This window comes from Branchiostoma floridae, chromosome 2 (genome assembly GCF_000003815.2).
Source record: "Branchiostoma floridae strain S238N-H82 chromosome 2, Bfl_VNyyK, whole genome shotgun sequence".
Taxonomy (NCBI): domain Eukaryota; kingdom Metazoa; phylum Chordata; class Leptocardii; order Amphioxiformes; family Branchiostomatidae; genus Branchiostoma; species Branchiostoma floridae.
This window is the reverse complement of record NC_049980.1, coordinates 4,438,124-4,465,623: the sequence shown is the minus strand read 5'-3', so window position 1 is coordinate 4,465,623 and position 27,500 is coordinate 4,438,124. Positions and strand designations below refer to the sequence as shown.

At 40.4% G+C, this 27,500-nt stretch overlaps 4 protein-coding genes across 4 annotated transcripts in view; 1 reads left to right on the top strand and 3 right to left on the bottom strand.

Annotated features, from left to right (window-relative positions):
* LOC118410653 (gamma-tubulin complex component 5-like) overlaps positions 1-2,821 on the top strand; it is a 21,075-nt gene extending 18,254 nt beyond the window's left edge. The window contains exons 12-15 of the mRNA XM_035812455.1: positions 75-223; positions 1,181-1,306; positions 2,098-2,186; positions 2,680-2,821. Coding sequence (XP_035668348.1) covers positions 75-223; positions 1,181-1,306; positions 2,098-2,186; positions 2,680-2,821 — 506 coding nt within the window. The remainder of the gene's footprint in view (positions 1-74; positions 224-1,180; positions 1,307-2,097; positions 2,187-2,679) is intronic.
* Positions 2,822-6,022: 3,201 nt separating this feature from the next.
* On the bottom strand, positions 6,023-12,056 carry LOC118410651 (V-set and immunoglobulin domain-containing protein 10-like). The gene is made up of 6 exons (XM_035812454.1): positions 12,020-12,056; positions 8,104-8,409; positions 7,519-7,779; positions 7,336-7,371; positions 6,713-6,844; positions 6,023-6,273 (listed from the first exon to the last, which is right to left on the bottom strand). Exons 1-6 carry the CDS (start codon positions 12,054-12,056, stop codon positions 6,089-6,091), a joined length of 957 nt encoding a protein of 318 aa, XP_035668347.1. The 3' UTR covers positions 6,023-6,088.
* A 1,847-nt stretch (positions 12,057-13,903) lies between these two features.
* LOC118409276 (adenosine deaminase-like protein) lies at positions 13,904-22,389 on the bottom strand. The gene is made up of 10 exons (XM_035810171.1): positions 22,194-22,389; positions 21,712-21,848; positions 21,242-21,302; positions 20,728-20,815; positions 19,163-19,241; positions 17,003-17,129; positions 15,960-16,040; positions 15,221-15,353; positions 14,847-14,947; positions 13,904-14,310 (listed from the first exon to the last, which is right to left on the bottom strand). Exons 1-10 carry the CDS (start codon positions 22,242-22,244, stop codon positions 14,113-14,115), a joined length of 1,056 nt encoding a protein of 351 aa, XP_035666064.1. The 5' UTR covers positions 22,245-22,389; the 3' UTR covers positions 13,904-14,112.
* A 2,186-nt stretch (positions 22,390-24,575) lies between these two features.
* LOC118409274 (DNA repair and recombination protein RAD52-like) lies at positions 24,576-27,483 on the bottom strand. The gene is made up of 3 exons (XM_035810168.1): positions 27,190-27,483; positions 24,918-26,361; positions 24,576-24,670 (listed from the first exon to the last, which is right to left on the bottom strand). Exons 1-3 carry the CDS (start codon positions 27,465-27,467, stop codon positions 24,635-24,637), a joined length of 1,758 nt encoding a protein of 585 aa, XP_035666061.1. The 5' UTR covers positions 27,468-27,483; the 3' UTR covers positions 24,576-24,634.
* Positions 27,484-27,500: the final 17 nt, after the last annotated feature.

Sequence of the window (27,500 nt, the reverse complement as noted above, 5' to 3'; positions counted from 1 at the left end):
ACTATTTTCAATCATTGACTTTTCAATTCGATGAAACTTCAGTGTTTCATGATTTCTTGTTTCCCACTGTACAGACCTCAGGAGTCCAGATGTTCAGGCTGAGACTGACCAACCAGAGGAGTCAGACGACATCCCTGCCAGACAGAAGGAACACAGGATGCACCTCCTGAGACTCCGACTTCTACACTTCATCAACGCTCTGCACAGCTACTTCATGACGAGGGTAAGGAGTTTCCTTCTGTTTTTAGGCTAGGACAGAAGATACAAAAACTGTGCTGCAGTACCAATGTCATACACCAGGTGGCCCAAAATCAGCTGTGACCATCATATTCCCTACCCCTAATAGCCACCAAATATCATACATTCCCAACTTGGTGAAAGAACCAAAAGCATCTTCCCACAGCCATTCTCACTACGTCTTACATAATATGTAATTTGTTTTCCTTGGTAGGAAAACATATTGTTTTCAATATGGTGTGTTATTCTTTTTTCTTCTTCTCTTCTGCAATGAACCAATCAGAGCTTAGAACTGCCATTGTAATGAAGGAAGCCGGGGCCTCGGCGATAGAAAATGAATCACAGACGCACGAGATCTGCCGTGGCCAAGAAACGATCTTTATTCTCCCCTGTCACATCATGACTGCCTCTGTCTGCCCTCTCCTTCTGAACTGACCTGGGACTCTGGTGTTCCTTCTTTTTATCTCTTAGCTGGGTGCTGACGTAAACAAAACAAATTCTTCCCACATGTACTTGACAGGTCATTAATTAACTGTGATCGCCCCTTTGTTCTTCCTTATCTGATCTACTGGTCAGCTAAAATACAAGATGTTTATCTGTGATTATCAGAATCTGTGAATTTCTAAGAACCCACCCAAGAATCATTTTAAACAGATGTTGTCAATATGGGCTCTATTACACCATGAACCAATTAGAGATTAATGACATCAGCATATTAGCTGTACAGCAAATATGTGTATTGTTCACCAATGTATATTATATATATCATGTTTTAGTAGTTTTTGTTGTACTCAAACACAACACAGCTATTGGTCGAGCCTTACAATAGTATCGTGTGTAAGTAGCTTGACAAGAGGCTACTGGGAAAACATTCAGTAATTTCTCACAAAAAATGTTACCTGTAGTTTTCACTGACTCGGAGGTATCTTTTTACCTTCAACAGATCCTCTACACAACAGCTCTGGAGTTTAGAAAGGAATTTTCAGAGGCTTCAGACTTGAGTAGAGTGGTGGAGGCCCACACAGCTTTCCTGACTAAGCTGTATCAGAGGTGCATGTTGCACAAGAAGGTGATTATTCAATTTTATTATTTTTGATGAACAGGTGTGTTCCTCTTCTTCTTTCATCTTCTTCTTCACAATTAATGCAGATGACGTACATTTGTAGAGTGTTATCTTCTTGTACTTGCAATTCGCGCAAACTTTCCTTTAAAAATGGCCATATTGCATCTATTTTAACAAAAATGTAGTGACATATTTGGTCAAGAATAATTGTGCATATTTCATTGTTTGCCAAGTTGCATAGATTATGTTACTGATGTTACTTAATGAACTTTTTCTTTTGAATTAGTGACTCACAATGCTATTATTGTAAGGAGAGTCTAAAGGTAAAATATTGTGTCCAAGTAGCTTGGCAAAAGGCTACAGGGAAAACATTCTACATTTTTACAAAAATGTTGCCTTGGAAACATTTGTAGTGGTGTAACAGTTTTTATGTTGACTTGACAATGATTTGAGAGTTGGAAGATACATGTAACGCTAGTTCTCCATTATACGCGAGGTAACCTATATTCGTTCTACTTACAAACAAGGCCTTTATAGGGATATCAAGTCGATGGACAGTGGTTTCAAATTGCATTTTTGTAAGGTATTGCAGTTTGAAACCACCGTCCGTTGACTTAATATCCCTAAATACCCTAGTCTTGAATACAACGGATAAAGGTTACCCCGCGAATAAAGGTGAACTAGCTTTATGGATAATAGACTTTCTCTCTAAAGCCAAGAATTTTGGATCGCACCATACATGTATCTGTTACAGTAACTGTGATTTTCCCTGGTTAAATTTTTTCCTCCATCTTTAGGCCGGGCTGTTGAAAATGGCTGTCAGGAGAATGTTGAACATGGCTGTGAGTTTCCAGACCCTCTGGGACCATGGCCTTCACAACATCAGGTAAGTTCCTTGAGCTACATGTACATTTTACACACATGTATATTGCATATGAAATGGAGGGGGTGTAACACAATAGTCATATACACCATCTATGTAAATGAAGGTAAAGGTACCTTTGTGTAGCCCTGTTGTATTATATACACACTTGTCTAGGGCTAAGTGCTATTGGACATATATAACATTTTGCTTGCAGTTTATGTCAGGACTTTATGGGTTTTGTCTTCATTAAAAATTACGAATTTCAGTTCCATTGTTTAACATTTACTGTGAGGTGCATGTGGTGAACTCTTACTCTTAGAGAATTGAATTTGCATTCGACATTCAGATAAAAGATAGCATGATAGTAACACTGGTAACAATTACTACATTATGTATTACTGGCCTTTCTTGATGGATTTAATAATATTATAATCTCAGTCTCATTCTTGAGATGCTATATATATGCAGTGATTTACAAGTACTTACAGGCATATTTTGTTTTTCAAATCCGCAGCCTTGAATCACTGGAGACAATTGAAGATGAGTTCAAGAAGTGTAACGACTTCCTGGGGTCCTTCTTCATCAACATGTCCAGAAGAGGATCCTTCCCACACATGGAGTCTCTGGCCTTGTCTCTTAGAATGGGCAGTACATGAAACTAGTCCGACACATCAGAGACACTTATTAAGAAACCAACTGCTATACACTGTACTGTAAATGCAGAAAATTTGTTTGTGGTGGTTTTATGTTTGTGGTTTTTGCAGTGGCCACTTCACCGCAAACTTGAAACCACCGCAAACATTTTTCCATAATGATTTAGTTTTTGACTACAGTCTTAGAATGGGCAGTACATGAAACTAGTCCGACACATCAGGGACACTTATGAAGAAACAAACCACGAACTTAAAACCACCGCGAAAACTCCATTTTCCCGCTAACGTGAAATTAAATTTCCCCGCGAACTCAAATCCATTTACAGTATACAGGAGCTAGCTTTCGTCATTTGCTAGCTTATATAAAGAGACGGAGCAAGAGCAATAAAGAGCAACAGATAGCTAGAAATCAAGAGAGAAAATTAATAATGAATGATTATTATTCATGTACAAAGAGAACTTGACTGTATAGCACTATATCCAAAAGACTTGTGTATATATTACGTTTTATAGCGTGCATAGTAAATGTACGAGGGTGCTTCAAAAAGTAATGTCACTAGTTTTATAACAGGCTCATTTTTTCATCGAATGAGATGAAATTTGGCACAAAGGTAAAGGCACATATTCTCTTGAGATTAAAATATCTCAATTTGTTGTTAAATTTCTTATGAGCAACTAAGTTGATTTCAAGATAACCATACCCCTGGAAGTTTGTCAGAAGATCAGTTCCTCTAGATCTGACCCTCTTATAACTACTGTAGGAAGCCGAAATTTCATCTGTATAATAACAAATGTCTCTATAGGTTACATGCCAATTTTCATATCTGAACTCCCAATGGTTCATCTTTTACAGCTGCTAGAAAGGAGCGAGTTACTATATTACAGGCAGTTTGATTAATAGCCAAATACGTGGTTTATTTATCAAAGGTTTTGTAGACTAATTTTCCATCAACCAAAAGATACGAAACTTTGCACATTTATTGGTTGTTTCAAGACCAAGAAGTGTGCAAAGTTTGATTTCTTTTTGTTTATTGAAAAGTCCACTACATAAACTTTAATCAGCCCACCCCTGATTAACGGCACTGATGACCGGGGTCATACCTTACTTCACCCAAGGAACGAAAAAAGAAAACATGATATTGGATTTCAATAGTGAACATTGGCATGTGCCTTATGAAGAAATAGAACTTGATACATGTGCAATTTCAGCTTCATACAATAGCTACAAGTGAGTCAAGGACATTATCAATTGCACATAAATTGAACCTCTAATTTCTTTCGACGGGATAACAAGGGTGTGGTCAGCTAGAACTCAAGTCGGTCACTCATAAAAATGTGAACAACAAAGTGAGCTATATCAATCTCAAAAGGAGATATGGCTTTACTTTTGTGTCAAATTTCAACTCATTCGATGAAAACATGAGCCTGTTATGAAACTAGTGACATTACTTTTTGAAGCGCCCTCGTAGCATGCATGGTCTTGTGGTTACAATGTAGACCTTCCTCTGGATCAAAAAGCTGTGAGTTTGAATCCTGACTGTGTCGCTCACCTGACATGCACGCATGCATACTGAAAAGGGTTGCAGTCCTTAGGACAGGACATTAAGATGTGGTCCACTGTTCATTGTGTGTTAAAAATGAACCTGTAAATACTGTACAATCATATAGCATCTTCTCTGTCATGTCCAGAGCTAATTCATTGAGCCAACAGGTTCGAATTTGCTTACCGTGTTCTGTGAGATTTGCAGCTTGTTACCATCTGATTTTTCTTTGCACATTTGTCAATATGCATTTTGTGATGCAGTATGGAACAATTGACAAGTGGAAAATAAACAACCGAAATTCAGTGAGCCTGACTCTTGATTGTAGAACAATAAGACATGAAGGCTGTTTGTACAGTCCCTTAACTGATGTAATCTGATAAGGTGGGAAGTCGGAATGAAATGAGTAGGGATGTGAACCAAAACATCAGGTACAGATACCAGACATAAACACTGAATAAAAATACAACACATTGTATTACACATTGTATTACTCAGGCCAAGGAACCAAGGGTGATTTGGAATACACCGTGTTGTATTTTATCTATGTCATACCCACATAAAAAACATAAACTTCTATGCAAATACCATAGAAAGTAGGTGCCTGATCATCCTCGAACATAAAAATGTAACAGCATCAGTTCCAACACCTGAATCTGTTATTCATCCCCACCTTGTTGGATACATGCCAATAAACCGCACAAAATCACTACAGCCCTCATTTTTTCGAAACTTGTACTCAGGCGTCAGTAACTTCTTTCTGACCTGGAGGTCAGAGGAAAAGGGTCATTATCAGGTGTGTTTTGTCTCAAATATCCATCTATTCAAATGGTGGTATGCACTCTAAGGTCAAATTCAACATTAAGGAAAAGACTTGAAACATGATTTGACTATGTGGTCGAACCTTGCTAGATGGTTCTTATATCGTATCCTTTTGCGTTTGAATCATCTAGAGTGCCAGCCTCCGTAGTGGCCACTGGACTACTAGTACTTATCCTTTCGCTTGCTAATGTTTACCGTGGTTGAGAACATCGTGATGTGGTGTTAGTTACCATGATTAGTTTGTTACTAAGTTAATTACCATGTTACACACTTGAAGACAGATTTACTATCATGATATAATGACGGATTTCCTCTGCCACCATCAAAATCGTATCACATTACAATTGTTATTAGGGTCGGTATAAAGGTATATAACTCCTGGCGCACTCTAGAAGTTTTGTGGAGTGCTCTTGTCGTAAATCGTCGGTGACATTCTCCTTTTAAGGTACCGATTTATGCCTTTATTGAAGTGATTTAGAATTTTGCCATGTTTGAGACCTACCTATAGTTTAGAATCTTCACTCAGTGCAGTGGGGTTTGACATTTATTTCAACAGTAGTCATGCACAAGACACACTTAGCATCAACAACGGACAAGATGGATGATCATGAGTTAACCAGACACACAAATAAATAAAGAGGTGTAGAAAGGTCAAACTTAAGGTAAACAAGCAACAAAATACCAGCTCCACATTCGAACCGCTGGTCGCCGTGTGACAATTGTTATTCTTTAAACGGCGTGTACTGGGTCATGATTTAGTCATATCATATATTTGAATACTAGATGTATCACACGATTATAATTCCTAGAGAAAAATTACAAACTGCTAACGAAACAGATGTATATACAAAGATCTCATAAGATCTATGACGTGGTTGGTAAAATACAGCAAATCCTTAGTTAAAGTCTAATTCTTCTGCAGACTCTGATAAACTGCAGGCCTCAGCTCCTGGTAGTCACCGCTAGACTGGGGTGGCGGGTGGAAGGTTTCCATGGGAACTTCGTACTCGTCGTTTCCGGTTTCCATAAGGCTTGAAGTTACCCTGCCTTGCCTTACATTTTCATACTGTCGGTCATCTGAGATGCCGTCTCCTGTGAGTCAAAAGTCATTGTTATAAAAAGTGTGTGGTAGTTATGCTTACAACTAATACCGTTAATCTTGTGTAAGGTCACACTTTGTCTACAGTACTTTCTCCAACTTCGAACAGTACTTTCTCCAACTTCGAGGAATACCATGTACAGTCTATGTTAGGCCTAGGAACCCCAATTACGATCATGAAAAAATAGATTCATCAGTAGGTACGGGTTACATTTTCTTCTTTTACTTACACCAACTGTTCAGAGCTTTAATCTGTTAATAGAGCGTGAAATACAGGAAGCTTGATTTGAATCTCATCACTCTGACGTCAGATTAAATTTGTATGGCCCTTTTCCGCCCTAGCAGTCAACCGCGAAAGAAAGCTAGGATCGACAGTTTTTTTTTTTTTACTGTCGGGTTAGTGGAAACTTTTCCCCCAGTCCTCGTACTTACCTGTGGGGTTCTTTTTACTGTCTGCCGTTCGTAAACGAAGAAGTATGAAGACTGCAGCGCTCCCTAGCAGCACCCCAGCAGCAAGGCAGCCCACGGCTGCTCCTGCCACTGTTCCGGATCCGAAGCAATCAACTATTAGAAAGGGTAATTTGTAATATCAATACATAGAGAAAAGGATATAAGGTTTTCTTAATCATGAAAACACCGTTATTCATCAGAACCGGTGACTTCATTTGTATATTGTGATGAGCACATTTAGCTAGTTTCGTTAACCAGGAAGAACAAGCATTTATTTTAAAGAACTGAAGTGGTAAAGGTTCGGAGGTTGAGAGGTTTCTGAAACATTCTTTTAAAGATTTGATCGGGAACATGCAATATAGGGTGTGATCGCCAAATGGTGGAGTCATTGTCGCATCAAATAACGTTGCTCCTCCCTTCCTACACCAGCTAGGAATAGATTGTTTGGGGTGGTGGTAGTTTGAAGTAAAAGAAAGCACCGCATCTCAGTCACATCTTTGGCAGTACAAATGAAACGACGACGATGGGGTTCTATAGTGGTTGGCAAGATAAAAATTTGAATTCCAACGCAGAGCATACAATATTTAAACAAAGTTCCATCATACCTTCTCTTGCAGGTGTCGTTGCTGTGGTGACCATAACTTGAATGAAACAAACAAACAAACAAACAAACAAACATTGCAAGACCTGTAATAAATCAAACAAACCCATTAATTCAACAATGGATCCAGAGAGATCAATGAACCAAAGCAATTAAAGTAAACCATCTTGACAACTCGCACAGAAACCTTGAAAAATCAGCACAACTGAACCACTAGCTGACTTGCTGGCACTAAAGCTGTTAGTAGCTGTGCACGTGTAGGTTCCTGTGTCGTTTGCTGGCTGGACGTTGTTCAGCACCACGCTGGTTCCTGTCCCGAGATCCCCGTTTGGTCCAACCCAGGTGATGTTGGCAGCAGGTTTACTGTCCACACTACAGGTCAGAGTAACGTCACTTCCTGTAGCGGCCGTGGACTGTACTGATGATAATAGGGTCACACTGGGGCTCACTGACAAAAAAAGATAATCATTTCGGTGGGTTGAAAACTACAGTGGCCGAGCTATCAAAGACTTCTATAAATGTAGAAATGTAGCGCTCGAGAACACTAAACTAATACTGATAGCTAAGGCTAATAATCACACGACAGCATAGGTACGAAATATGGTACGCGTCATTTGTGGATTTTCCATGTTTATAAAGCTAAGAAATACTATACGACAACTAATGTACATTTATCTTAGACATTCACATGACAGTGCCAATACGGGTAGCACGGATATTATATGTGTAAGCTTAAGCTACAATTGCTACATTTGCAATCACTTAAACATACCTGTCACAACCAAGTTCTTATCCGATCCATCTCCAGGAGGGTTCCCTCCAATCTCAGACACACCACAGTAGTACCTGCCATCATCAGTTCCCTGCAGATTACTGATGACCAGGTTTTTACCATCCTGTAGACTCAGGCGGCCTGACAGATCTGTACTGTCAAATGTTGGGTTGGAGTCTTCAGAGAAGAAGTTCAGGAGACGTTCTGCGCCTCTATGCCAGTCTATTGTGTAGCGAGCCCCAGAGAAACTGTAGTCACAGGGCAGGGTGACACTTTTGCCTGCTTCTTCAAAGATCTGGGCCGCTACTGTAACACAATATTGCAATATAGATGAATTAGTCACAAAGTTATATAGAGACCTTATATTGGTTATTGCTCTTTCTGATGACCTTTGGATATTGTTGCTTTGAATTTGTAGGCATAGGTTTCAACAGTTAACGTTACAATGAAACAAAGTTTTGTCCGATGCCAAACTGAATATTTTGGAAGTCCACGGAAAATCAAGTTATAAAGCTTTCGGTTGTAAAGATCAGTTGCAAATTGTTCCATAGATTATTTTGGCAAATCAGGAAATAAATGTCTAATATATTATATACGCTCAGATTTTACGTAATGAGCTGTTCACATTTCTCGAATCCAGTACAGCAGATTTCAAGAGACTCCATGCTACAGAAAGATTTGTATATATCTTTAGATGCCACAACTCCCATAATGCAAAGATAGGTAAATATATGAAAGACTGTTTTGTTATTAGAAAGAATACCGAAACTCATGATTACTTTATTATTTTTTATATACGCTATTTTACGTAATGAGCTATTCACATTTCTCGAATCTAGTACAGCAGATTTCAAGAGACTCCATGCTACAGAAAGATTTGTATATATCTTTAGATGCCACAACTCCCATAATGCAAAGATAGGTAAATATATGAAAGACTGTTTTGTTATTAGAAAGAATACCGAAACTCATGATTAGCCCAACTTGATTATAACACTATATCAAAGACTTGTATTGGCCCTTATTGTTATGTTAATTAGGATGTTAAGTCTTATTCTATACATCTATTTTGTACTTTGTGTAATAGTCGTTGCCATACATTGTGCCATGTACAACTGTCGTGCAATTAAGTTCTTCATATGTTGTTACTAAAAACATTTGGCTCGTTCAAAAAACAGGACTATTTCGTGTCACTGAATACGCCCACGACAGCACTGACAAGAATATTACTTAATTGGTCTGTTTGAAACAGCAACAGATCACGACTGTGGCTCTAGTATATCAGATCATTTCTTTCGGGTTTAGTTTCTTTGGTTGGCATCCGTCAACGCACAAGATTTGTCCATTTGCGTACAAACTTGTAAGTGACAGAACTCCAGCAAATTTATCATTCACTTCCTTTTTCTCAGCCTACAGTGTCATTGTGTCGCACTTTGAGCTTTAAACCTACATTTAGCCTGCTTGGTTACTTGCACTGTAATTTGTAATACTCCAGTCACATTTGCGACCTTCTGTCATACTTCTTGATCGCCGGAACGTCGGCCAATTTTAAGATCGAAAGAGGGTCGTTCGGAAATCTGGCCTAAAGATAAACCCCCATATATTGAGCGCGGCTCGTACGATTGCCTGGGAATACGTCCATGGTTATGAATGTCCCATGCCATTCACTACCTCTTGCACGCGGACGAGGTACTAAATTAGTTTAATCAATTTCAATTTCAAACTCAACCTGGCAAAACGTTACTTTCGTACCTCAGATCTATTTCCGGGTTCTGGTTTGTTTTACTATAACTGTATAAGCGGAGTATACGCAGAAAACTGTGGGGTAGATGTTCAGAGCAATGTTAACTTGAAGTCGCTGACAAATCGAATGTGTGTGTAAATTCACTTGACACCATTACACTATGGACGTAATATATTGAATGTAGGTTGTGATACAGTAACATTTCTACCATAACGCAGATATATCCTTAGGGTAATACTGTAGTATTGTGTTCTATGCTGTTATACGTAGGAAGGGAGTACTCTATAGTCTCTGGCACCAGGCACACATAAGTAAAACGTCGTAGTCACGAATCCTTACCTTGTTGTACAAGGGCCAATAAGCCGCACAAAACCACAACTGCCGTCATTTTTGGACTTGTCTTGACATCGTTCTTTCCGAGCCAGAAGGCCTTAAGGTCAGGGGGTATAATGACGCTGTTCTAACTTAAGTTAAACGGAGTAAAATTATAGATATCTTGAGGTCAGGTGCTCTATACTGCACGTTGCCGTACTTACAAAGGGAATACTTTGCAAGTTCTGAAAGTCAGACACACATTGGTAGGATAAAAATCCTCACCTTGTTGGGCACATTTCGAAACTTTGTTAACGTTTGTACTGGCATCAGTGTTCTTCCTGACCTAAAGGTCAGGGGGAAAAGGTCATTAGCAGGTGTGTTTTGTCTCAAGTATCCATCTATTCAACTGGTGGTAACGCTGGTCGCGTTTTTGAACGCACTCTAGGGTCAATTTCAAGTTTAAGGAAATTATGTGTGTGATAGACTTTGGGAAATGTTCTTATGGGAGATATAAACTCGGCACAAAAAGGTTGGCATATCAACTTTGGTTGATCATATTCAAGGTTCAAGGGTCATATTTCCGTTATTTCTGCATCAATTTCAATGTATTGTATATCATTGGACAACATTTGTAATTGTCTTTCCAATGGTATCAAACTACATGATCATTTGTTAACTCATGAAACGAGCACCAGGCCTACTTACGGGAGTGGGTCACGAAAATAGTGCCCAAATTTAAGTTCTTCTGTTCAACTCTGTATTGTCCGATTGTTTAATGGCCGCGGGCCGGTGACAATGATTCAATCACTCCTTTTTACACGTAACTTTTGGTTACATCCAACTTTATTTTTAGTACTTTTGAGTAGAGTTTTCTATGATTGTGAATTCATGGAACGAGCACTAGGCCTGCTTACATGAGGGAGTCACAAAAATAACGTGCCGAATTATCCTACTAAAGTTAAACACTCCATTCAGCTCATTTTCATCCGTTGGTATTGACTTGTGAATGATGACAAGTTGAATAAACAGAACATGTCGACGTCGATGAAAGCCACTGTTACTCAAGCAACAATTTGAACCGAGAGGTGTTCAATCTAGTGCTCAAGCCATAAGCCGTAGGAAGGCTATTCCATCCTAAGACTATACTCCAGTATCACATCCTGGAGGTAGTCTGCAAATGGTCCTCGCTCTGTGTGGACAGGTGTTGTAATCTTGCAGAGAGGAATTTGGTCTAATATTGAAGAGGTAGAATATAGAGATTGGACGGAGGATGTTGTCCCTATATCTCACCACCGTGCCTGAAATGATCATCGTCGTACTAGTCTTGTTTTTCCTATGGCGATTATACCGTCCCACTGACTCTGGCCATGACGCTGCCTCCACCACCAAACGCTGAAAGTTACTCTTGCCTTGTCAGCGTGCGGCTCCGGTCCTTACCACCTCCACGCTTTGACTTGACCATCCAACTACCAAACGGGTAGATAACTTCTGCTCAGATTGAATCACTGACACGTGCACCAATAACTGCAGGACAATACTGTGTTTATAAGCAGGGAAATTTGGGCACTTTTTTTGGTGACCCACTCATGTAAGCAGGCCCCGTGCTCGTTTCATGAGTTTACTATCATGACGAGTTTAACACCATAGGAAAGGGAATCACACATGGTCAAGCTTTAAATTGATAATGATATATAATACATTGAAATTGATGCAGAAACATGATCAACCAAAGTTGATATGCCAAACTTTTTTGTGCCGAGTTCAGTTCAGACTATGTGGTTGAACCCAGACTCCGAGCTCTAATGCCGTCCCCTTAGTATCATATTTGTAGCATTTAAATCATAGCCCGCTGAGTACCATCCTCTGTAGTGATCATGATGGCTGGCTCAATCATTTCGCTTGTTAACCTTGGCTGGCACTTTAAACCACTCACAAAATCATGATGTGGTGTTAATAACCATGTTTTAGTTAGTTAGTTACCATGTTACACACAAGACGGATTATTAGGGTCAGTGTAAATAAACTCTTGAAGCACTCAGTTCTTTTGTGGAGTGTTCTTGTCGTAAAGCACCTGTGACATTCTCCTTTTAAGGTACCGATTTATGCCTTTATATATATATATTGCGATGTGATTTAGAATTTTGATAGTCATGTTCGAGACCAATGTAGGTATACAGTACCATCGATATTAAACGCTCTTTGCAATGGAAGGTATGTGTACCCACAAGGGTCAAGTTGTGTAAAATAGGTATTATGTAGATACAACATTCTGAAAGTTCAATATTTTAATCTGCTGATACTGGTTGGTAAATATACAATTTCTAGAATATATAGATATGGAAAGTATAAAGGAATTTACATTACAGTATGATTTTGAGCAAGAGTGTGAGCTGGGAGCTTCATTGTAGATACGGCAAATACCAGAAATGTATCACTATTATGTTGGACATGTAGTTAGGTACCACAGGTCGGATCTTTGTTCTTTGATGATTTTTTGTGTGCAATATTCATCATATATTTGCTCATTTTGCAACTCCATTGTACGATTTACAATATAGTTAAAGACTGTGGAATTGTCTGAAAATAGATGATGTATGAATGTCAATCATTTCAAGGAGGTTAAGAAAAACAAGTGTTTTTTAACCTCCTTGATCATTTCATCAAATCAACATGGCCTTATTAAGGCCACACCAATTTAATTTGTTGGTTCTCAGATGTCCGGACCCATTTTAATTGAAAAAAAAAATTTAGTCCCAAGAAAAACAATATAGGTTTTTCTATTGCATACCTTTAAAAAATACCCATTCCAGAGGCACATAGTGCTGATAAACCAATCTGAGTGCTTATTTGCAGTCACATGATCAGAACAGTGGTATAAAATCAAAGGAAGAGATTCATTGGATAAATCATGCCATGAAAACTTGACTACTTACCTTGTTTTCTTGTTTTATATAAGTTCACCACAGACTTTTGCAATTTTTTTTTGACCGACCGCCCCAATATTTTTCTGAAAAAATCCGAGAACCAAGAAATTAAATTGGTGTGGCCTAAGGTATCATCCAGTCTAGAACAGTTTCTCCTTCTCAGTGTTCCACCTGTCCCTGAGTTGCTGTTTCAGATCCTCCCCTCCGAACGTGTGGTCTATACTGCGATAGGACAGGTCCCACAGGTCGGGTCTTTGGACTTTGATATTTTTTGTGCAATATACATCATATATTTGGCTCATTTTGCAGTGGCTTTGTACGATTTACTGTGTGGTTAATTACTGTGGAATCGTCTGAAAATAGATAGATAGATAGATAGAACTTTATTGCACAACAAATGTAAAGGATACCATGTGTAGCAACTTGTACATACAATACATACAGAACAGTTTAACTACATGAGTTGCTAGTAAGAAAATCTAAGAGACTAATCTTTTTTACAGATGATAATAGTATAAACAATCAGGCTAATGTTATGTTCTTCAGGACAGTATGATATTTTCTCATTTTTTTAAAGGAGTTGTATATAAATTGACCAGCATAGGCAGATATATCAGCAGGACATGATAGTAACATATTAAACATTTTGTCTTGGTATGTGGTAACATTGTATCAGACTTGCATTTAATAGACTGTAACAATTTTTGTTTCTCTATCATAAGTTGGACAATCCATCATAAAGGGGTATTCATTTTAAATATCATCATGGCATGTTAGACACAGTGTCTCATTGGCTGTTGTGTCATGGTGTCTACCCTTTTCGATTTGTAGGGAGTGGGCACTAATTCTTAGTTTCGTAATGATATTTCTAAAAGATTTGTTTTGAATGGTTAAAAGGTTATTTTCAAGACAGGTATCTTTTCGATTCTGCAATAAGTACTAAGTTTGCTTAGACTTCTTATTGAAAATAGATGATGTATAAATTTCAATCATTTAATCAAATCAACATGGTCTTATTAAGATCAATCATGTAGTCTGGAACAGTTTCTCCTTCTCAGTGTTCCACTTGTCCCTGAGTTGCTGTTTCAGATCCTCCCCTCCAAACGTGTGGTCTATACTGTGGTACGACAGGTCCCAGAGGTCGGGTCGGGTCAGCTGGAACGTCTCCGCAGCGTGGCGGTACTCCTCCGATAACGTGGTGCAGAAAACTCCCTTGTCATCTGTCTGTAATGACAAGCAAGGGACTAATAGTCTTACAGCTCTAACCTCACAAAAAACACAAAAGTGAAGGAGTCCAATTAGCCTCCTTCACCCGCAGGGAGGCTGAGACCAAAAATCATAAAATTATAAAGCATACATGTACACCTTGTTTTATTTCATTTACATGTAATTATGTCACACCCACCCTAAAGAAGACAAATTTCAATTTGAAATCCATCATAAGTTGAGAATGTTTGGTGTCCTTCGAAAAAAAATTGTAACAACTTTGATTCCATGTCCATGTACATTATTCAAATTTTTGACAGACGTGAAAGTGATGGTGCTGCATTTGATTCATTCGAAGGAAGCCTGTGCAAAACAACTTTGAAGCCCCCCATGCTATACCGTAGAATATATTCCGGACCCATATAAAATGTTATCCCGGCCCAGCAATGACATGACCCAAAATACCATCCAGTCCAGAACACACACATAGAAGGATATTGTGGACAAGGTGCTGTACGGCAATAGAAGAAATACATATTGTGTTCTATACTTACACATAAAACACATGGATGCTTCTTGCTGTACCAGTGTTGGAAGTGGTGATCACTATATGATGCCACAGTCTGTGCCTTCACGTTGGACGTTAGGCAGATTTCTGGAAAATAAAGACTTTCACACATCAAAGAATGGACAACATTTGTGGCAGTGAAAAAAACATTGTTTTTTTTAAACACCATGTAGTAATTGGAAGAACAAAGAAAACTATGACAGAGACATTATAATCTTCATCAATTTGCGATGGACAATAGCATTTGACATGGCCAACGTTAACTTTGGGACCATATCACAATCAATCACCTCCTTAATCTATTACCAAAAAAGTGTTGGGGTATGGTAAATGAATAGAAAAGGTGTAAAAAGATCTCACCAAAAGGTATGTTCTTGTCGACCACCATATCTGCGAGGTCCTGGTTGTGGTGTATGAAGGTTCCATGTCCGACCCTGTCCGGGGGGAGGGACAGCAGCGCAGCAGTCTCTGGGGATGTGGCCTGCTGGGAGATCTGCAGGATGACAGGGTGTTATGGAAAATTATCATATAGCCAGGCAATGGCAACCAATCAGAAGGCCGCATTTCATGTTGGTTATGATGATATGCCGTAACACATAGAATTGTCAACAATGTGCACTGTAGAATCAAAATCATCAATACTTTAGTTTGTAGTGAAAAGTTTAAACTTTGTTCCAACACAAAGGAAGAAACTCACCATAAATTTTCGGCCGAATACTCCGACCTTCATCAGATGAATGATTCGCTGCACTATTCCGGAAGTCGTCGGATGACGTCAGGTAGCAGCGAATCATAAATGGCGGGAAGGCGATTGTCGGAAGGCGATATTCTGTTCTATTGTGTGGAATTATGAGTACTTTAGGCTGTAAAGGGGTCTTATTTGGATTCAAAGACTTCCGGATTAGTGCAGCGAATCATTCATCTGATGAAGGTCGGAGTATTCGGCCGAAAATTTATGATGAGTTTCTTCCTTTGTGTTGGAACAAAGTTTAAACTTTTCACTATGGAATTTACCAACACAGATGAGCTTTCATTCGAATACTTTAGTTTCTTTAACCCAACAACCAGTAATCAAAGATAAGAAACCTTGAGTACCAACCTCTGCGATGTGAAGAGCTAATTTGAGTCCAGAGTTCTGAGCCTCTTTTAGAACAGGGATGAAATCCCTCCCATCCCCCACCTGTAACGATATGTGTATCAAAACATGTTTAATATATTTAATATTTAGTATGGGGATTCGGAGCAAACCTTTCCAATGAGTATGCTTACTAATAGATAACAGTACTATGGAAGGACTCGCCTTAAGCAAGTAAGCAAGCACTGTAAAATATATTAATCGTAGTCTCTGTGGTTTAGCTTTGCAGTTTCTGAAGTCACCACAAAACTACCACAAAAATTCTTCTGATCACACTTACTCCCTACTCATTGCACAGTATTATGATTTGTTCAAGCAACTCTTTGGCTGACTTGCTAGTAGGTGGTTTCATACTGGCTGGCTGTCAAAGCACCAGTAAAGCTTCAATTGGTGTTATCAGCACAGTCGTATGTGACATTAGCACTCTGCTAGAAATTCAAAAGCACCGAGAAACTACATGTAAATCACCACAAAGTTAAATGCATCTACAGTATTGTAAGATGATTTTCATTGTTTACCATCAAAAGTTTTTAAAATAATTGTTGGACTATTACTGTAAAGCTTCTTTTGAGTGTTAGTTGTTTCTGTATTAAATAAGGAAACAAATCTAAAACCAAACCTGTAGTACAGGAACTTCCCCATTCCATACTTCGTGAAACTGTTAAACGAGCAAAGCTTAACTCTTGACTCAGTAGACTTGGATAATTCTCCTAAGTCACAATTTTTGTCATCATTGTACATGTGTGTATGTTTCCGTCTCTTGCCTATATAATGTGTTTATATCTAAATTTATAAGTTTTAAAAAGGTTCTTAGTTTTATTAAGACTTAGTGAAATTCATCCAAGCTTTTACATGCAACGCTTACCCCGCCCAGCAGGGACGACAGATGATGATGATTAAGGAATTGGTAAGAAAAAAGTGCAATTCAGTCAGCTGGCTGCTAAATGTTTTTGATGAAGTTGTGTTGTGCAATAAATAAACCGTTCATTCATAAAAAGCGTTCTCACCGCAGGGTTACCGCTGAGGTCGATGCCCACCACGACCCCATCTGACCTCAGCACGTACTCCTGCGCCAGTCGGACAGTGGTCGTGGCCGTCTCCACGGACTGCCGACGGTCGATTGCTAGCAGCAGTCTGAAAAAAACAAAATTCAGGCTAATGTTATCTTAGGTGTAAAGACACTCAGAACACGCCAAAAAATCTAATCAACAGTTACTGTAAAGACAAAGGTCATTAAAGCTTTATAGCAGAATTTATGACTACAGAAAGATACAATAAGATACTAGAGTTCGGGGACCTCATACCTCCATGAAATATTTATTGCTTTTTTTGTGGATGGTATGTATGTTTATAGTCGGTTGTATTTGAGAGTAATGGTTATAAATGTTATGGGAAAGTAGTGGTGTATTTATTTAATGACACAGAGGATGTCCATCTGATTAGTAATAATTAAAATGTGACACTTAATTGTGTAATGTGCGTTTAAGAGGTCGACGGCATATGGTAGCGTGGTGTTCCTTAAGCTTGATGTTTGGCATTTTAAGTGTCTTAGGTTGTCAGCATTATTGAGGTTCGACTATGTGCCTCAGAGCGGTGTGGTGGGAGGAAGTTGGGAAACTCAGAAAGAAGAAGGGATGTTGCCAACTTTAGTCAGATGGTGATTTGATTTTCCACCAATATGTCATAACATCAGCTGTTCACACGGTACAAAAATGAGATGCACACTTTCCTCTGATAGCCCTACATCAAGTGTAAGATGAATACTTGGCGCCAACCCCGTCTGCTAAAAAACAAGTACCATTGGCTATGAAAGAGACAACTAACAACTGTCCCTTATCGTAACGAAATCAGAACATCTGTATCGCCCATAAAACTTCTGACACCCAACCCATCTAAGATGAGAGGACCTAATGGCATTTTAATCACCATGTCACTCAAATCAGCAGTACAGTATGTGAGACATCCATACCTGTTAAGCATTACCGTTAAATGTACCTCAACTTCTTACAATTATACTTACGCTTCACATCTCCATGATATCCTAAGCAGACATAAATAAAACTAATTATCATATTCAAAAAACTCGGGGTTCCCCAAACAGCTGTCATACAAATCAGAACAGAGAGACACATAACAGAAAACATAACCTCCATGACATTTCATGGAGGTAACTACTGTGCCAACTGTTACAAATATTTCAAACAGTCCTAAGCAGACATAAATAAAACTACTGGGGGTTCCCCAAACAGCTGTCACCTCACTATCTGCCTGCAGCTAAGCCCATTAACAAACACATACAGCACGATGCCTGTACCAATATATCTCAAATATAGGGGTGATTTCTGATATTATTATATCGATTATAACGACAGATACGGCTCCCAAGATCTCATCGATTCGAGCTTTCATCACACCCCACCAACACAACAAGTATGAAACCAATCCATCCAGCCGTTCTTGAGTAATCATCTACACAGACAGAGACACATAACAGAAAATATAACCTCCATTCCATGACATTTCATGGAGGTAATAAGTAGAGAGCAGAGTATAGTTGACAATGGAAATGATATGCCAGGGAGGGAGAGGTAGTGAGAGAGGAGGAAAGAGACATGGAGGAGGAGACAGAGTGAGAGAGAGAGAGAGAGAGAGAGAGGAGAGGGAAGTTGGAGAGAGAGATACAGAGGGAGAGAGAGCGAGTGAGTTAGACTTAGGGAGAGGGAGAAAGACATGGAATAAAAGAGACAGGAGGGAGAAAGGGGAGAGACAGATAGTGAGTCAGGGAAGAGAGGAGAGAGGGAGATAGAGAGGGGTACAGATCACACAGTGAGAGAGATTGGAGAGAGACAAGGTGAGAGAGACTCACACAAAGTGGGAGAGAGAGATGGAGGTGAGAGAGAGACACACACATAGTAAGAGAGAGACACAGTAAGAGAGAGATGGAGGTGAGAGAGAGACACACACATAGTGAGAGAGAGACACAGTGAGAGAGAGATGGAGGTGAGAGAGAGACACACACATGGTGAGAGAGAGATGGAGGTGAGAGAGAGACACACATGGTGAGAGAGAGACACAGTGAGCTGAGAGAGAGATGGACGTGAGATTATATAGATTATGAGAGAGAAAGGCACAGAGGAGCGAGAAACAGAGAAACTAGACTTGTGTACCTGACGACCACATCCTCCCTGTCCTTACAGGTCTGTATGGCAGACAGGATGGACTCCACGTATGTGCTGGGGGTCATGCCTGCCAACATGGAGACAAAAAGTCATCTCTAACAAACTAAAACACTGCAGAAAATCAGCTTTAGGACAAATGTCATAGTTGGCAAGAAGATATTGTAACACAATGTATAGTTATTGGGATCGAGAAAACAGCACGGTGCAAAAAGTGGTGTGGGATATCAACATTCGTGAAACGACCGGACAGCTTTTCAGCACAATGGACAGCCCTAGCATAGCCATTTTTATTGACTATATGTATCTACACATGTAGACCACCATGGGACTACCTTTTTTAATCTGACCTTTGCTACATGCATGCACCAAGGCTCGAAATACTTTTTTCTGCATACCTGCACTGGTGCATGTAACATTGAAAATTACCTGCACCAGACAAATTTTACCTGCACCACTCTGAAGTTAGGAAGTTTGGATCATACTAAAATTGTTCTTTTATACCTTCTTTTATAGGTTGTAACAATTAATAACAATCCATATAAACCTACATCATAGGACATTTATGTATAAAACCCAGTACATGGACCAGTGCAGGTTAAGGCCCGGTCACAATGCGCGTACAATTTCTTGCGATGGCATATTCCGCATATCGTACGATGATCGCAGTGAATCACAGCTAAATAGTAAGCAAAATCAGCCATCGCAGAGCATCGGATGATGTTCAAAATTTTTCCAGCGTCGTACGATTTTTCATTTGTATCTCTTCTGAATAGCCGCCTGACCGCTTTTGTGCTTCTTTAACCAAATGTGGACGTAACTGTTGAATGCCTTCCTATAATATGTTTAACTGTAAAAATAAATCAAAAGAGACCATGACAACAAGAGTATTACAAGCAAAGGTTCAAATCAAGCGTGAGTACTGGTATGGTTATCTCGGCCTGCTTGCCGGCTCTATACGAGTCAGGCTTTTTCGAAGATCGTATTATGATATGCTATCGTAAAAATGCCATCATACAAAAGTCATATCATAAGCATTATATCACATATATTTCCGACTCATAGAGTCTGCCTTTCTGTTCGAGTTGTCGCAATGGTTATTAAGATTATGGTAAACTGACCCAAGACCGACGAGAACTTAGATTTGATCTAACTATGAACTCACGTGCATGAAGCCATCAAACACTTGTATGCATCACCTGTGCGTGATACTGAATCTGCCACGTGGAAAACATTGCCTTGAAGGCAGGCTCCTACTACAGACGCGCTTTTCTCTGGTTGCTACTGTGGCAGTTGCGACTGATTCTTACCTCATCGTACGATGCACTACACGCTTTGTGACCACGGCTTTATATATTTAAACTATTGCTTCCGATTCTCCCCGGACTTACGACGCACTACACTTATACAGTGCATCGCAAGGAATCGCAAGGAACCATACGCACTTTGTAAACGGGGCTTTAGGTGCAGGTAGACACCAGAAATACATGCACAGCTCCAATTTTACCCGCACTAACCTGTATATGCTGGTGGTATTTTGAGCCCTGCCCACTTACCTGTGTGAGGCACGTGTCTTGGTGTACTCCTGAGTTCCAGATATCTGACTCCATCAGCAGCAAATTCTGATATCACATCCTCAGTCATCTAAGAAAACAAGAAAACAAACTACCGTTCAACACAGCAAATTGTATGTATATACATGTAGTTACTCATTCACTCATTCATCTATTCATTCATTAATCCATTCATTCATTTCTCCATTCATTCATTCATTCATCCATTCATTCATTTCTCCATCCATTCATTCATCTATTCATTCATTTCTCCATTCATTTTTTGCTCACTCATCAACTCATCCATCCATACATGTATATGCAGTGATTTCAAGTTCGGACAACATACAAGGCATATTCTCTACAGTATAGCGGATATGGCAAGGCAGCTAAGCAGAGTGCCAACTGACCAGAGATCTAGGATTGGGGTTTGAATCTGCACAGGAGAATAAAACCAAGAAGAGCCAAGGACATCTTCCAGTAAAGCACTGAAGGCTAAATAAGACAGCATACTCACCGTGAAGATTGCCTCCTCGGTGTCAGACAGATCTTGGATGATCTTAAAGATTCTGAAAGGCCTGCAAAGAAGACCACTGTTATGTTATTTATAATATGCTGTAGAATATACAACCATAATTTCTGTATTTGCCGAGTGTTGGCTGAAACTAGACAAATTAAATGTTATGTGCCCAGCATTTGGGTGTTGGAATTAATCATCGCTGATTCAAAAGTATAATGATAATAATACGAAATACATACCAATGAATCAATTGATTAGCCAGGTGATGATTAGTGTAGATTTCTTATAATCCTTGATTATAAAATTAATGTAGTACATAGCATTGCCAGCCTTTCTGAATTTTGCGTAAAGCATTGTCCACCATCACAAATCGTGTAAAACGTTGTCAGAAGCCCCCATGCAGATCCTCTTAGTCTTACTAGTACCCTTTTGTAATAAATCTAAATGAGCACAACTTGCTGCCTTACTCCTCAAGATGTCTGGTCTCGCCCTTCCCGATGGCAATGTCCCCCTGATGGGCGTGGTCATGGCCGACGCCCTTCTTCACCTGTAGCTTCTGTATGGTTGTCTCGCTGACTGAGCCGCTCAGGTGGGCATGGAGCTCCTATGGTAATTCATCAATAGTCAATCAATTAACAATTAATTACTAGTAGTAATCTGAACAAACCCAACCAAGTTAGTAATGCCATTTTCCCATCATGCATCATATTGGTCAAAATGGCGGCACTCGTGGACAAGAGCTAAACCAATAGAGGATTTCTACTATCGCAAAACATAATGTGTCATTGCAAAATCTCTAACTAAATAACGTTACACGGGATAGTAAAATTTGAGACTTTTCCCTCTGCACCCCCCCCCACCCCCCACCCCCCCCCCCCCCAACCAAAATAAAAGACATCTATTGTCTCACCAATTATTTCTTAAGACATTAATAAGACAGGCGTCTTACCACTTTCGGAAGTTGTCGACAGAATTCGGCAAGTCCCAAAGCCTCGTCCATGTTGAGGTTTGCCAGCTTACAACGCAAAACCTACTGGTAATTTCGCCGACTCTACGAACAAACTCAAGCTTCCAAAAATTATTATCTTGACAGCTTCCACTGATACTTCTGGGGCAAGAATTTAAGAATCTTACAGATGCATAACCTAGACCAAGGAGGTTAACCTCCTTGATTGAATGTTATGTTTACATACACAGCGAGCTTGCGAACACATGCTTGCACCGGTGATGAACAAAATCAAATGACCTTCGACCTGACGTTCAATAGCGCCACCATGCAACTCTTGGTGGAACTACAGGAGAGTCTGTTTTTGGAAGGACCTTATAGTTAGGTATAGTTACCTCCATGAAATGTCATGGAATGGAGGTTATATTTTCTGTTATGTGTCTCTGTCTGTGTAGATGATTACTCAAGAACGGCTGGATGGATTGGTTTCATACTTGTTGTGTTGGTGGGGTGTGATGAAAGCTTGAATCGATGAGATTTGGGGAGCCGTATCTGTCGTTATAATCGATGTAATAATATCAGAAATCACCCCTATATTTGAGATATATTGGTACAGGCATCGTGCTTTATGTGTTTGTTAATGGGCTTAGCTGCAAGCAGATGGTGAGGTGACAGCTGTTTAAAATGACATTAGGTCCTCTCATCTGGGTTGGGCGTCAGAAGTTTTATGGGCGACACAGATGTTCTGATTTTGTTACGATAAGGGACAGTTGTTAGTTGTCTCTTTCGTAGCCAATGGTACTTGTTTTTTAGCAGACGGGGTTGGCGCCAAGTATTCATCTTACAGTTGGTGTAGGACTGTCAGAGGAAAGTGTGCATCTCGTTTTTGTACCGTGTGAACAGCTGATGTTATGACATATTGGTGGAAAATCATATCACCATCTGACTAAAGTTGGCCACATCCCTTCTTCTTTCTGAGTTTCCCAACTTCCTCCCACCACACAGCTCTGAGGCACATAGTCGAACCTCAATAATGCTGACAACCTTAGACATTTTAAATGCCAAACATCAAGCTTAAGGAACACCACGCTACCATATGCCGTCGACCTCTTAAACGCACATTACACAATTAAGTGTCACATTTTGATAATTACTAATCATCCTAGACATCCTCTGTGTCATTAAATAAATACACCACTACTTTCCCATACCATTTATATTATATAAGCATTACTCTCAAATACAACCGACTATAAACATACATACCATCCACAAAAAAGCAATAAATATTTCATGGAGGTATGAGGTCCCCGAACTCTAGTTATACATGGTATATCTTACATGTAAATATATCTAAAATAAGGTCCTTGTAGTCTGGTACATGTAGTCTGTTCCTGCATTCTGCAAATGGGGTGAAGTCTGCCATCTCTGACTGACTTGTTTCACAACTGACAATGTATAAATGAAAACAGCATCATTGTACAACTTGCAGCATAATTCCTTTATTTGCGGAGGAAAGTCAGTAACATTACCGAAGGAATTAAAATGTCATATTCATTGTCTCTCATTTACAAGAAATGTACTGATTGTTAAATTTCATAACATTACATATTAGAAAAAATAAATATGTCTTTAGCTAAAATATTTTGTACATACTGAATTGTTACCGAACAGTTATGAGTGGAGTTAATGCAACCATCTTAACTAGAAATATCTGCTTCAAAATTACCTTTTAAAGGAGAACTTAACTTTAAAGGGGGTGATATTTTCAGGAACATTGTATTCAGCCAAATGCATGGCATTTACTAGAATGCAGGAATAATTTTTTATATTCTAGAATATTAAGTAATGTGAATTTTGTATCAATAAAAAAACAGTACTAGAACCTATAAGTTTCAAATGTAAAACAAGTGAGAATTTGACTTAAACTTTAAGGGCATAATTAGCATAGTATAGTAGGCTTTACATTTAAAAGTTTTGCTCCTCTTTGAACTGCAACATGAATACAAAACTAACCAGAAATATAAAAAATTCATTACTAGTACCTGCGGCAAGTTGAACAAGAAAGGGAAATATTTTGCTGCGCATGTACTTTAATTTCCTACAACTTTAATTTTGGTAATATAGAACACTACCTTTCTGCACATATACTATTAGCGGCCAGAACCAAAACTCCAATGAGAAGCTCTGTGGAAGGACTGTCTGCCAGGCATTGAAACGTAAGCAGGTGATAATTTACTGGATCAACAGTGTAAAGGAAAAGTCAGATATCCAAGAGGATTCTAATTTCTTTGTTTTTTAGTGTAGGGCATTTCATGGATGCCCTGAAACCCTCCTAGCTATATACATTGTACTAATAGTCTTTTGTTAGATCCAGATAACCTTAGTACAAGTGCTGTTCTTGGAACAGTACAGGTGCTGTTCTGGTACTGCTGTACGAAGTATCAGCTGCTGTCTATTCGTCTTTTCTTCACTGTGGGCTGCAGGAAACAAAAAAATGCAATATTAAACATTTTACATGCTGGAATACTTCTCATATCTTTCAGAGCAAGAGGAACAATGTATGGGCAACATTTTCTGTTCTATCTTCTGTTCCTTTTATAAATGTTGACACCAGGTTGTTAGTACTCTATGTCTCTAGTCTATGAAAAATCTATGTCTTGTCAGCAGTCAAAAATAGGCTACAGATTTTGATGAGGACCAGGGAATTTTGCGAGTTAGCTTTACCTGTCTGTTCTGTGCACTCCACCCCTGCTGACACTCCCTGCTCACCACAGGTTGCCTCTGTCCCTGTACTTCTTGTCTAAGCTGCAAGGTGGCGCTTCCTCCCTGCCCTCCATGTTTCCTTGGGGTACGACTTCGCGTCATCACACCTGTGGGAGTGACATCCGCTCCATTTTCGTCCTCGCTCCAGAACTCGTTCTCGGCGACATTTGCCAACAGACTGTCGTCCATGCCTTCCTCAAACCCTTCCAGTTCAACCCCGTTCCCAGATGTCCCCGCCGATGCCCCATCAGCCCCCTGCGGGGACGTCGTGGCCCGTGGTAAGTCGTCCTGCTTGAGATGTCTCCTGGCCAGCTGTTGGCGGAACTCCTGCTGCTTCTGCCACTGGCGATATTTCCTCAGCCGCGCCGCTTCGTCCGAGTCGTCCAGGGAGGTCTTGTCGATTTGGGCCGCACGTCGGGGGCTGGCACGCCTTTTCTTGCCCGGGCTGACGCCCTTCTTGTGGCCATGACCCGAGGTCGGGATTACGTCCGAACCTCCGCTGGTGCTCGGCCGAATACTTGTATCGGAGCCCATGCTTGTGTTTGCGCCCCTGCTTGTGTTTGGGCCCTTGCTTGTACCAGGGCCCCTGCTTGTATCTGGGCCATTGCTCGTGTTTGGACCCATGCTTGTATTAGGGCCAATTCCTTTTTGGGGGCCAATGCTTGTTTTACTTTTAGGGACAGTGTTAGTGCTTGACGCAGCACTGATGTTTGGGTTGGTTTTGGGGCCTCTACTGGTGGTTGGAATAACATCTTTACTTGGGTCACTGTTGGAGATTAGTCCTTTGCTCGTGTTTGGGACAGAGCTTGGCCCCGAACTTGTTGAGGCACCAGTGCTTGTGTTTGCAACAGTACTTGTTACTGGCCCAGCACCCATGGAAGGGACAATGCAGGCACCACAGCTTGCACTGCGGCTATTTGCTGGGTTTCTACGGATCTGCCTGGAGCGACTGTCAGATGCCTCAGATAGGATCGTACCATTACCCTCCCACGGGGGAGGCATTGCTGTGTGTACCGGTGTGGAGTAGGCCTGGGGGAGGGGCCTGCCCTGGGGGGTGGGGAAGGGCAGCCCCTGGGTGGGGGAAGGCAGGCTGGCCTTCCGAGCGTTTGAGATATCTTGATCGACTGTTTCATGCTTCAAGTCGTTTTCGTTGTACGTCGTCTTGGCAGGTTTTGTCGTCTTCATCGCGGCGTTGAGGTACTCCTTGTCGGACAGGCAGTTTCCTAAGGCGTTTCCAAACCTCCTCAGCGCCCGTTTCATACCATCCGTGACCGCTTCCTTACGGGCTTTTTCCACGGCTGCAGTTTTTGAGCGTACATTCTCCGCGGCGCCGTATCCGACATCCTCCTGGGAAGCTCCGTTCTTCAGCATTACGCGTACGATGCTGTGCGCTCCAACAGTGTACCTGTAGAAACAAAGACAATCTTTTTAGGTGTCACCTGCCAACAGCACTGCAGTTCAAGCAACATCTGCTAGGTGGCACTGTGACTCCATGAACTTCAAAGCAATTCCCTTCATAATGGTTTACAGATCTGTTGTCCCAGCTTTGTCAGACAAAACTGTTCCAGAACTCCTGGACAGTCTTCCCTACCTTAAAGAAAATTTAATTCTAAATCACCTTGCTTGTATCTCTACATCTTTGACAGTTTACTGTCTCTAGCATGCACCTCAAATTCACCAAGATCTAAACAAAGGGTTGTCTAAATTTTGTCTAAGTGGGTGAGGTCACATCACAAACACCACTGCAGTTCAAGCAAAATCTGCTAGCTGGCACTGTGACTCCATATCATTCAAAACCATTGCTCTAAATAGTGTACTACATTTCAGTTCTTTTGAAAGGCCTTTAAGGAAATGTTGTGTTTCCTGTTTCCCTACATGCCCTAGAAAAACGTGCCGACCCCAGGCTTTTTTTGGTGGTGGGTAGTGGAGTCACATAGCTTCCTGTTAGAATTTTTCTTCAGCCTGCTTCCTATCGAAGTTAAAACAATGTTTGTCCTATCTAAGGAAGGATAGATGTATCTATTTTGCACAACATTCAAGTTTCACATTAAAAGACACTCAGTCAGTGTCCTCATGCATTTCAGTTTACTTTGTTCAACTTCACTGTAAAATGTCACACTAGAGTTTTGGCCAGCCTAAAAAAAGTTTTAAAAAAAGGTAATCCTTACCTACCGGCCCTAATTTTTTTCAGTACTCAGGAACCACAACATTTTTTTACCTAGGCCTAACATACCTGCCCGCTCGCTCGTCCACAAAGTCAATGGTGTTCACCAGAACGGAGACGGACCAACCGTCGTATCCGAACACCTCGTTGGCGAGCGCGACAGCCTTGTGGCCCTCGATGTAGGTGAGTTTCTGGTTGCCCGGCCCCGGTCGCTGGCTGATGAACTCTCGGCCGAGCCTCTGGCGTAGCGCCGCCTGGATGGCGCTGTGCTCCTCCTGAGTGAACATCATGTTTCCAAAGTACGTCTGCTTGGCATGGTGCAGGCCTAGCCTTTCCTGCTCGTTCATTGTGCTGGTTAGCTGCACGGACCTGTAAAACAT